Genomic DNA, 12,420 nt, shown 5'->3' with positions numbered 1-12,420 from the left:
TAGTTAAGGGCTTTAATTCCCTATATCCCAGGTAGACATATTGGAGAGTTTTTTTGATGGGGGTGGATTTTGAGAGTGGGGGAAATGATGAGGTAAGGTATTCTCCCATTCTCCAAAAGTGTCTGTTGTTGTACGCTAAGTTAGCCTCTGTTATTTTGGAATGTTGGAGAACTAGGTATACCATTATGTCATCTGACCTGACCCGTAGGTTTGCCAGAAATTTATTTATGTTCTTGGTAATTGATGGGCTTAGACGTTGTATCCTTAATTAAAGAGCTGCTCTGTGGCTGTAGGCCTCTCCCTGCAAGGTACAGAGATGCACGCTGCCACCGGGGAAGCAGGCTGATGGTTTTTATGTTAACTATAGAGAGGTTCCAACAGATTCTAAATATTTCCCCAATAACATGGGGAAATTATGTCAAATAGATTTTGTTCGCGTGAGTCATCAAAGATCTCCCATTTACACTTAATGTGAAGGTAATAGCTATGTCACAGTAATAACTATCTTTCATGGCAAATTCATAAATTAGTGTGAACTCATAAATTAGGTATGGGATATATTGATCATCATATTCAAAGATTAGCAGCATCTTCCTTTGAAGATGTTAGTGTAAAATTAGTTCAGGGACGCCTGGGTGGCTCAGTCGTTAAGCGCCTGCCTTCGGCTCAGGTCATGATCCCAGGGTCCTGGGATCGAGTCCCGCATCAGGCTCCCTGCTCAGCGGGAAGCCTACCTCTCCCTCTTCCTCTCCCCGCTTGTGTTCCCTCTCTTGCTGTGTCTCTCTCTGTCAAATAAATAAAATCTTAAAATAATAATAAAATTAGTTCAAACCAATATTTGGAGGTAAATAACTGACCATTCCAGACCATTTTGTTACTGATACAGCATCACACTGTCTATGGACCTTTCTCCGTTTTAACCGAGTGCTTCTCACTGATACTTGCAATACTGACCGTTTCTTCCGTGAGCCAGTTCCACACGTCAGGAGGCTCCGAGCCCTTCGTAGCTAGTGTTTACCACCGCTGAGCTAGTGCCTGAGGAGGGCCTGCCGTGGGTGCCCTGAGGATGACCAGGCAGAAGGCTGCAGATGACTAGTCCTGTTCCAGCTGTAACAGAACCAACTCAGGTGGTCAGGGTCTGAGGTAAAAATAAAAACAGAGCCCCCTTTGAATCACAGAAAAATAGGCTACTTAATGTATGTCCATGTATTCTGGGCATAAAATTTTAGCATCTTGTCTGACTTAATTTCAAGGAAATTGCTAAAATCCCCAATGTTCTGTTCCTGTGCTTTTTTCAGCTTAGGAAAGAGATGGTCATTTTCTTTATCTGTTGTGGTTTTTATTATTTCTGATGCTTCCTTATGAAACTTGCCCCTTTTTTCCCAGATAATACGTTGACACCTCTTTCTTTTCTGTTTATAAACAGGTTGAAAGTATCGTTGACAAAAGGAAAAACAAAAAAGGGAAGATAGAATATCTGGTTCGGTGGAAAGGCTATGACAGTGAGGACGACACTTGGGAACCAGAGCAGCACCTTGTGAACTGTGAGGAGTACATTCATGATTTTAACAGACGCCACACCGAAAAGCAGAAAGAAAGCACACTAACCAGAACAAATAGGACCTCTCCAAACAATGCCAGGAAACAGATCTCCAGATCCACCAACAGCAACTTTTCAAAGACCTCTCCTAAGTCACTAGTGATTGGCAAAGACCACGAGTCCAAAAACAGTCAGTTATTTGCTGCCAGCCAGAAGTTCAGGAAGAACACAGCTCCATCTCTCTCAAACCGGAAGAACATGGACCTAGCAAAATCAGGTATAAAGATACTTGTGCCTAAGAGCCCCATTAAGAGCAGGACCGCAGTGGACGGCTTTCAGAACGAGAGCCCTGAGAAGCTGGACCCCATCGAACAGGGTCAGGAGGACACGGTAGCACCAGAAGCAGCAGCCGAAAAGCCAGTCGGAGCCTTGTTGGGCCCTGGTGCAGAGCGAGCTAGGATGGGGAGCAGGCCCCGAATACACCCATTAGTGCCTCAGGTGTCTGGCCCTGTGACTGCAGCCATGGCCACGGGATTAGCTGTTAACGGAAAAGGTGAGTGTCCAGGTGAGCTGCTCAGTAGGCAGCGTCCCTGTCGATGGTCACAGGCTGTTTCTCAGCATGCTGGCAATTTTCTCAAGGTGTGTAGGCACTCTTTTCTTCCGTGTTGGTCTTACTCTAGAGGGCAGGCTGATGGAAGTCTGGGGAGGCTGTGGACTGGAACCTCTGAGAGCCGGTGCAGCCTCTTTGTTTACCTGAAGCCTTTGGCATTTCTCTTTTCAATCAGCACTAGCTGTCTCTGTTTAATTTGTACCCACAAACCGTCCCACCACATCGACTTGCTTTGAACAGCGGCTCCTCACTCTAAATCCATTACGCGTGGTATTTTCCTTTATAGAAGGTTTCTTTGTGAACCTTCATACATCTTAGTATGTAGAAAGTCTCATGTTAAGGGTCCATCTGAATTTTCTAAATGTGACCAGTATTGATTAGAAGTCACGAGCCTTATTTTGCTGACGCATTTAAATAACCGGAAATGCCTTTCAGGTGAAGGTACCAATCACCTAATAGAACCTATGGGACTTTGATTTGTTCATCTGTAATCATCAACTGTTCAGATCTCGTTGTCCCTTTTTCAGAGTAGGAGTCCACTCAGCAGGGGTGGTATTTTCTGTTGTGTTTCGGCTCCTGGATTCTGCAGCTTACCTGGTTGTGCCGTGGCCTCCCCAGCTCCTAAGACTGCGCAGCTGGGATTAACACAGCTCCCTTCCCCTGACTGTCCCCATGCCTCGGCTAGCCACCGATTTTTATAGAGTTCTGTTATGGGTTTCTCTGATGTGAGCCCCACTAGTTTGGTCTCACTTTGGGCCCTGGTCATTTCTTACCTGCCATAGTTTTCTCATTGGTCTCCCTGCTTCCTGCCTGTTGAGGGTTTCTGTCCATTTTCTGTAGTTCTTGGACGGAGGTGGGGGAGGGGCATCCCTGTCAGCAGTCCAATCCAGCCACCGTTGTTTTAGTTAGCAGGCGTGCTCCTGAGTCTCTCCTTGGCCCTCACCCCCTCTCAGCTCCCTCTCTACCAGGAGCATCATGCCTCCTCTGGAGCTCCCACTCTGCCTTCTGGTTCAGGACCCACGTGCTCTTGCATCCTCTGGTCTCATATGCCATCCATGTCCTCTGTGCTGCATTGTTGTGATTGTATCTGTCTGAGTGTCCCGCCAACTCACCCTTAGTGAAATAAAACAAAATGGTGTTGGTTTGGAAGGAGGGGAGCTATTTCCCTTGAGGAGAACTGTTCACCTAAGACACTGCCCTATCCGTCTTGTTGTGGTGCATCAGTGAGTTTTGGTTTAGACCTTTGTGGAGCAATGAAGAGGGAGGGATCTAAACGGAAATCTGGGGTTTCCCTTTGGACAGTAAATTGCCATTTGGCTAGTATTTTTCCAATAACACGCTTTACCCAAATGCTGCTTTTCTTCCTTACTCCAAAAGTTTCACCCTCACCTGGAACTTGTATGAGCTTGTTTATTACCAAGTTGACTTCCCAAATTGTTGGCCTGCTTCTTTTACTTCGCTATAAATGAAGGATCATAGAGGCTCAGGGGCAGAAGAGATGATTAGCCATCGAATTGCGTGCTCTGTTTCACAGAGAGGGCAGTCAAGTCCGCGGAGACTGTGGTGTTCAGAGAGAGCTGAAGGCAGAGATGGAATCAGAACACGTTCCTTACTTCCTACTCCCGTGTTCTCAGCTTTACTTGCTGCCTCCACTAGACGAGGAGCATCTACTTCTCTGTTGATGACTCAGGGCCAGGCACTGCGCTGGGCTGTGTGCAGTAGATGAGGGCTGGACGTCTGCTGACTCTGGGACCGCGGTTGGCAAGCCAGCCTGTGGGCCAAGCCCAGCGCCCCGCCTGTTTCTGTACAGCTTGCAAGCTAAGAATGGTTTTGACACTTTCTCATGTTTGAAAAAAAACCAAGAGGAATAATATGTAATGACATGTTGAAAATATAAGAAATCCAAATTTCTGTATCCATGAAGTTTTGTGGGGGTTTTGTTTTGTTTTGCTTTTTAGAGAGGGGAAAGAGACTGTTTTTTTGTTTTTGGAGAGACAGAGATGGGGGAGGGGCAGAGGGAGAGAGACTCTTACCCAATGCAGGGCTCCATCTCACAACCCTGAGATCATGACCTGAGCCGAAATCAAGAGTCAGTCGTTCATCCAACTGAGCCCCCCAGGAGCCCCTCCATAAATAAAGTTTCATTGGAACACAGCCACATTCGTTCATTGACTTAGGGTCTGTGGCTGCTTTCTAGGTACAAGGACAGAGTTGAATCATTATGACAGAGACTGTATAGCCTGCAAAGCTGAAAAAACTGGCAGTCTGGCTCTTTACAGAAGAAGTTTGCTAATCCTTGCTCTATGAAGTCGCAGTCCTAGGGCCGTATTTTTGGAAAGTAAGGGAACACAAAAGGCTTCAGAAGATCTGTGGTTCCACTTTGTCCACAAAAGTTGTGTGTACATACACTTTTAGGGGGTGGTGTGGGGGCATGATTTTCAAAACTTTTTTGACCCTAAAGTTTCCATGTTTTGTCTTTGCCCTCAGCAAAGCCTCCAGTTTCGTAGAAAAGGAGGGTAGTGGCTTCTGTTTAAATAAGGAGTTAGTGATTTCCTTTTTTATTCTTCTTCCCATTTTGAAAACATTTTTCAATGTCCATAAAGGTGGCTTTGGTTGAAACCACCAGGGATGCGTAAGCATAAATTCTTGAATTACTTTATCTTGTTCTGTGGAGTTAGATTCACTGATTAGGATGGGAGTACTACCGTACATGCAAGGCCCTCGTGACCACCTCTCTCTCCTGGCCCTGAGTCCTATGTACTGTTGAGAGTACTCTCTCCACTTAGAAGAACAGAAGCCACTCAGGAAGATTTTTTAGGACAGTGGTAAGGGACATGGCCATGATCTTGCAGATTAGAAGGGAAAAGAACCATCTCCTCTTCCCTCTGGAGCCTCCCATTGGAGTGTCCTTTCTGAATGAAATATGATGGCAAAAGCAAATGGTGTGTTAGACAATATGGCCACCTGTGGGCAGTTGCTTAAGTGGGTCAGTGCCTTTGCTCCTCCTCACCCTTTCCCTTTGTAGAAAGGTGCTTTTGTTCCCTCCTCTGGAAAGTAAGCTCCAAGAAGGGATTTTGTTTTGCCAGGGCAAAATCCTACTATGTCCAGAGCAGTACCTGTGCATGGTGGGTGCCCTGCCAGTGTTTGTGGAGGGAACAATTCCAGGAGAATGGGCGCTCCCTGAAGACAAGGACTGTAGTACGTTCTTTGTAGCCCTGTGGCTGGGTCACACTCAATGTGAGGGAAGAAATGCTATTGAAATGACCGAGTCTGGAGGCCAGAAGTACAGGAACATTCTCCAAAACCTATTACTAGCCCTCGGGGTGTTTCTTTCCTGAGAGAGCAGTACTGAAGCTGTGTCAGGCTGTTGGTCCACACTCATAATTTCTTGAAGTAGTTGTTTGTTTTTACTTTCCACATCAGTTTTAGGGCTACATAAGAAAACTGCTTTGGTTTTTTTATTTATTTATTTATTTATTTATTTATTTATTTATTTTAGATTTTTTTTTTATTAATTTGACAGAGAGAGAGAGCGAGAGCAGGAACACAAGCAGGGGGAGCGGGAGAGGGAGAAGCATGCTTCCCACTGAGCAGGGAGCCTGATGTGGGGCTTGATCCCAATGTGGGGCTCAATCCCAGGACCCCGGGATCATGACCCGAGCCGAAGGCAGGCGCCCAACGACTGAGCCACCCAGGCGCCCCTGATTTGTTTTTTTAAAACTAACTGAAGCAGATACTTGTGGAGTCACTGGGAAATGAATCATCTTATTCAAAACATTAATCATGTGTGTATGAGGGATATTTTTGCCACCAAACGCAACAGATATTTAAATACCTGTTAACCAAGAGAGTAAATGTTTCTGGAGAACTTTTAACACACACAGTTGCTTTTACAGAATAACCATATGTATATTTGGTTTGTAACTGTTTTAAGTATGAAACAAAGGTTTAAAAGATGACTATATTGCTTCATTCAGAAATATGAAAAATTTTAAAGTTTAGGTGATATGATTCTCTTCTTTATATTAATAAGTTAATGAGGGTATTTTCTTGCTCTTGTAATTGCCTAACAAATTAATCCTACAAAAGAAGCAACTGCTTTTAAAAACTGGATTATTGTTACTTTGTTCTTTTATGAACTCAAATATATAATTGTTCATCGTTTGACAAGTATGACACTTGAGAAAACACTGTTAACACACTTTTAAAAAAATGACTTCTAAACCCCATCAATGTTACTGCCTAGGGTTGCTGCCAGAGATTAAGCCAAAGCCAGCAGATTCAGGAAGAAAGTGAAGAGGTACCTTAACATACCACAAATGCTCATCCTGTGAGCATTTCCATCCAAGGAGGCTCCTGGGAGAAATTGTTCAGGAAAATTTGGTTTCTTCTGAGGAGCCGGAGTGTAAATTCCCCTTAGTAGGAATATGAAGCTGATCATCTGTCTCCCTTCTCTGTTATTATCAGGGAAGCTGTTGTTCCAAATCAGTAGCTCCACCCACGTAAGAGGCCCATGGTCCCCTAGGGCCATTTATGATTGATGTGCTGAGATTAGAATTTAGCTCCAGGGATAGTTAAAAAATCAGGAGACCAGTGGCAGGAGCTGTTCAGCAGGCCCCAACAGGAGAAGTCTACCCGGTAAAAGAGGACAGTTGAAGCTGTCCCTAGCAGGCAGTCCATTGACCGTGCCAGTGAGGGTTTGATCACAAAGGACTTGCATTGGAAACCAACAAACATTTTCTGGAGCCTCTTGTAAAATGGGTTCCATGCTAGATACTTCCGCTGTCTTATCTCACTGGGAACAAACCTACTTATATGTAGAAAGATTACAGAAGCTAAAATTGAACCAAAGTGGAGTCAAGTTTCGAGGCAAGCAGATAGCAGCTCCACGCCCCACAAAGCGGTGACTGGGATGCCCCAGGCAGAATGGTGTGGTGGCCCAGACAAGATTGTTCCTTCTTTGTGAGGGGGAGCTCAGTGGGCTGCAGAACTCTTCTCTGCTTGAGCACTGAGTGGCATTTTAGGCACAAAGCTCTTCGAGAAGATGCGTTCATCCAGCAGCAGTCTGTTAGCGTAAAAAGTTGGTCACCTCCAGGAATCTTTGAGGACATACCACCCATAATCATTTCATTTTAAAAAGTTAAAAATGGGCACCTCTTTGCCACTGATGTAGAGCCAAGGCCTTTAAAGGCCTTTGCTTTGCCATTTGTTTGGTGAGTCAAGCCCTTTTCTTTGGGTGTGGATCCGTGGACTAGAGTTCGGTTGTGTGGGAAGTGCATCCATAATACAGCATCTGCTGTTGCCATTGCAGATTTCATTGAAGTGGAACAGAAACTTCAGTGCTTACAAATCTGAGTACACAGTCCTGGGATATTTTTTTCATTTTTCCCATATCCTCACTTATACCTGATTCGACAATTATTTTCACTTAGAGCCTTTCCAGAGCATTAGACATCATTTCCCTTGAGGCCACAGCTCACCTCTTGTAATCATATTTCTGATGTTACGTAAAAATGAATTAAATATGATAACCCATTCAGCTGGCCTAAGAAGTTTAGGTTATGGATAAAGCCAGCCTGCTCCTGACCAGCACACATCCCAGCAGGAGCAACACTGGCTTGCTGCCAGAGGACCCCCCCCCCCGCCCCCACATTTCCAGGGTTTGATGGCATTGTTCAGGGGTGATTAGGGCTTGGGGAAGGGGTGACCCAGCGAACCTGCTTCAGAGCCCTTGTGACTGTTTAGTTTTCTCTTTTCGTCTCCACTCTCTTGAGTATTTCTTCCTATACCGGTGGTTCTCAAAGTGAGGTTCCCCAAGCAGCCGCGACGGGGGGACTCTGGGGGCCTGTTAGAAATGCAGGTCCCCAGCCAAGCCCCCCTCACGCCTCCTGAACTGCAGTGTCCCCTGGGCCCAGAAGCCTGTTTCCCACAAGCCCGCCGGGTGGCTCTGGTACTCGCCAAAGGGTCGCAACAACCCCACTGTACCATGCTTTTTTTTTAATTTGGTTTTCTAGAGCAAGATGGGAAATAAATAAGAACACTACTAAATTCTTCTGTTTACAGTATATTTTAGGTTTCTTATGGTTAGATCCTATTCTCTGGTGAGGTTGCTTGTTAGCCTTAGTATATCTTGATTTAAAATTGTCTTCGGGCTTTTGTGATTTGGTTTAATAAATATTTATAATTAGAAATTTTAAATGACAGGAAAGCATTGTAAAATAAAGCATTTGAAAGAAAAAAAGAAAAATAGAAGCACCCCCCCAAGCCCCGCCTACTCCTCTCCAGAGAGAGATAACTGCTGTTAACAGTTTTTTCCTTCCAGAAATTTTATAAACATGCATATCTTTTAAATACATCAGTGGGTTCATACTTGTCATACAGCTCTCCAACTTAGGCTTTTGTTTTTAATTTTGATATATCTTGGATATATTTGCATATCCACACAAGTAGCCCTACCTCATTCCTCTAAAATGTTTGTGGCTATTTATTGTGCGAGTACATATCCTACGTACCTGCCCACCCCTCCAATTCAGTGTCCGTATTTCTCAGCAGGGGGCACTTTGGCATTTGGGCCTGGACGCTTACTGGTTTAGCATCCTGGGCCCTGCCTTTAAGATGCTGGTAATGGCCTCAGGCATCGTGACAGATCTCTGTGTCTGTTCTTCCCATCTACCTGCACAGGGCTTGTGTCTGGGTGCATCCACTATGTGAGAACCTCAGCGTGGACATTAAGAGTTTTTTTTCTACACAGATGAATACATTTTATCAATGTTGCAACAGCAGAAATGTTAACGCACCTCCTGTCTTAAACCTGAGTAATCCATAAATACTATGAATTTTTATGCAAGTAGTTTAGAAGTACAGTGAGCCTAGTAGGAAAGTTTACCATTACCCCCTCCCCAAAGGGAACATTAATAGTTTGACAGCTTTCCTTTCAGACCTTGTACATATTTATACTCTTTGATATGGAATCATACTATATACATCGTTCTGGTATCTGCCTCTTTCGTTTAACATCATGTTGTGGAGAGCTTTCTATTTTAAGACACAGATCTCTACCTCTTTTGAAGTTTTAAACTTGATTTTTGTCTTTTTGGATGCAATTTCATATTTATGGAGGTTTTGAAACCAGTCCAAGAAGAACCCATAGACTTCATCCACGCTCCCCAGTTGTCTACGTTCAGCCTCACTCACTGACTTCCTCCCTCCCGCAGGTGTGCGTCTGTCCATGTGCTCACATACGTGCGTGTGCGTGTGGTGTGCGTGCCCCCTGCACCCCCCTCCCACCTGTGTGAGCCTTAGCTGGACACTTGCTGCTGTCAACAAGAGTCCAGGGCTGTAATGAAGATTGTGCTAGATGCTGCCAAATTGCTCTCTAAGCAAGCTGTAAAGATTGTGAGTGCCCATTTTCCTATTATTCTTAATCAACTTTTAAATACCTGTCAGATATTTAAAGTAGAAGATGGTATCTCCTTGTTTTAATTTTAAAATGTGGAAGTTCTGGTTTCACAGGTTAGAATTGTTTGCATTTATTTTTCTGTTAATTCCCTTTATATATCTTGCCTCTTGAGGGGGGGACAGAGTCGTTCAACCTTTTCAAACTGTGAAGACTTTGTGAACATGCGTGTCCTCCTCACCCAAGGACCACGCTGATCTCGCGTGTCGGGGCCGGAAAGTACATCCTTTGAACAGGAGCATTTCAGAAGACTTCACTGACTTTGGCTCTCCCAGCACCCACTCCAGGATGATAACTTCCATGCCAGGGGTTAGAACGAATAGTGCCATCGAGTCTCCACCCTAGGGGATTTACAAGTTTAATGACAAAACCTCACATTAATTTGCATTAATCTTACGATTCCTGCTCAGGTTCGAATATACCAAAGTGTATTTTATTAACTTGGAGTTTTATAATTTAAAAGAAATTTGGGTTATTTAGGTCATATGTCAGAAAAGAATCTGACTACAGGTCCTGCTCCTCTTGAACTTTATAACTGACTGGCACAGGGGCAGAATAAAAACAAGTCACCGACTCAAGTGAAATTCCTTTTTTGAAAATATTTGCTCTTTTTGGCACCTGCTGGTGGGGGCCGGATATTTGTTACAAATCTCACTTGTCTCGGGGCACCTGGGTGGCTCAGTCGGTTAAGGGTCTGCCTTCAGCTCAGGTCATGATCCCGGGGTCCTGGGATGGAGCCCGATGCTGGGCTTCCTGCTCAGCAGGGAGTCTGCTTCTCCCTCTGCCCCTCCCCCTGCTTGTGCTCACTTGGTCACACTGGTGAAAGGAATTTTTTATAAGCCTCATTCATAGTGTTGCCAGTACTCTATTAGTTGAGACTTTCTCTCCCTCAGAGAGACTCTCTCTCCTGAAACTGACTCAAATTGGCTTCAACAAACAAACAGACAAAAATGCCATCTATTGGCTCAGGTGAGCAAGATCCAGGCTTAGGTGGATCCATTGCCTAAGAAGTAACCAAGCCCCAGCCCCTTCTCTCCACCTCTGGGCTTCATTCAGGCAAACCCATCCCATGGGGAAGGCAGATGCTATCTACAATTCTAGCTGGCATCCCAACCCTCACAGCAAACCAGGCAGAAAAGAGTTTCTCTTTCCCAGAAGTTCCAAGAGAGGAGATCGGCTTCCTCCAAACTCTGGTTACCCAAGCGCAACCCAGGGCTATTAGCAGTAGGAGTGGAAGAGACTGAACTCCTGACAGTCTTGACACAATTAAGATTACCCTTAAAATACAACAGTGCTTTCCTAAGTTACAGAATATCATGAGTGTTAAATATGGAATAGTAAATGAATAATAATTTTAATTCATGTTTTAGCTTTTGGGCAGTCCTCTCAAACCGTACATGATCTTCTTCTCCCAGTTGCTCACCATGAGACTGAACTCTGTATTCGCCTTTTCATTTTCTATTTTTGTGTGTCATTGTGTGTTGTTCTTCCTTCATAGCTGTTAGAGTCCTGTGTTTGAAGTTGGGGGGGTGGGGAGGCTGGGCACTGTGTCTGTCTCGTAAGTTGGTATGTCACCTTTTACAAGTAGGCAGTCATATTTTTCATTACAAATGAGGAAAGGCTGTGTTTGAGTCAGTTTATTAGGGACCTCTTAAAAGAAGACTCTACAGAGTCCTGTTCCCCAAGGTGCTTTTGCTTTGGGTGGAGTCTTAAGCAGCTTGGACACCTAGGCTATGTAGAGGAGCACTGATTTTAGGGGAATCACCAAAAAAGTAAAATCTGGCGGAAGAGATCCAGAGAAAGATCCAGAACAGACAAATTCAATAAAACTTTAGATGGTAGAATGGGAAAACATTGTAGCAAACATTGTAATCTTCTTTAGAATCTTCTACATTGTCTAGTCTCATTGTTTACATATAATAGGTGCTTAATTAACATTTGTATGTGAGCCAGTGAGTTGTCAGAGCAGTTTTCTTCACTTCCACTTTCATCGTTAGTGTTTGTCTTCTAAAAAAGGCTCCGTGGGAAAAAGAATGAGGTTTGTGGGGGTGGTTGGGAGAAATTGCCGAGGAAGTAAGAGCCAGGGCAAGTTTTGAGCTTGCTTGCAAATACGGAATGATATGTAATTCTTTGAGCTGGAAAAACTCAAGAAAACATCTGTAGGTTAATGGTGTAGAACATCTTTTAAAAATATCAGTGAATAATTTTGCTCTCTATGACAATATCCAGGAGGCAACTTTATGGGTAATAAGTAGGGCCCCTCACCCAGATTCAGGCACTTCCAGAGCTCAGTGTCACTAGAATGAGCTTCAGACCACCAGAGCCTTTCCAGTGCCTTAGGTTTTTGGTCATTTTGAGATGAAAATAACCTCGCTGTGTGATTCTGTGCGTTTCCTCTTTGTCATTGCCAAGCTGCAGCCTTTCTCTATAATTTTTCTCGGTTGAACTGCCTTCTTCCCCTTTCTCATCTGCCCCTAACTTAGTAGCAGCCCTTCAGCGCTCATAGCTGTGTCTTCCTCAAGTTCCCCGTCACGTTCAACCTCCTGAAGGAGGATTTCCCGTTCACCTTCCTGCCCTCCCTGAAGCCAGATACCTGCCCTGCTCGCTGGTCCTCCGCCTTCCCTCACGGTCTCTGGAGTGGAGAGTGTTCATCCTCCCCCAGACCCAGATGAACACCCTGCCCTGTTGAAGCCTATGTTTTCTGACTCCTTCCTCCCCCCTCCCTTACTGTCTGCTTCACTGACCTCTTGGTCCTATGTCAGCATTCCCCAGAAGACAGGCTTTAGGGTCCCGCCCTTCCTTGTCACCCCAGAG

At 44.7% G+C, this 12,420-nt stretch overlaps 1 protein-coding gene across 3 annotated transcripts in view; it reads left to right on the top strand.

Annotated features, from left to right (window-relative positions):
• Nucleotides 1-12,420, top strand: part of CDYL (chromodomain Y like) — a 173,550-nt gene that overhangs the window by 99,943 nt on the left and 61,187 nt on the right. For all 3 annotated transcript variants that reach the window (XM_081827746.1, XM_081827745.1, XM_081827744.1), the window contains exon 2: nt 1,427-2,093. In XM_081827746.1, the coding sequence (XP_081683872.1) occupies nt 1,427-2,093 (667 nt within the window). The remainder of the gene's footprint in view (nt 1-1,426; nt 2,094-12,420) is intronic.

Source organism: Leptonychotes weddellii, chromosome 8 (genome assembly GCF_054177405.1).
Source record: "Leptonychotes weddellii isolate Sample4059 chromosome 8, ASM5417740v2, whole genome shotgun sequence".
In the NCBI taxonomy this organism is placed as follows: Eukaryota; Metazoa; Chordata; class Mammalia; order Carnivora; family Phocidae; genus Leptonychotes; species Leptonychotes weddellii.
This window is presented reverse-complemented; position numbering and strand designations above follow the sequence as displayed.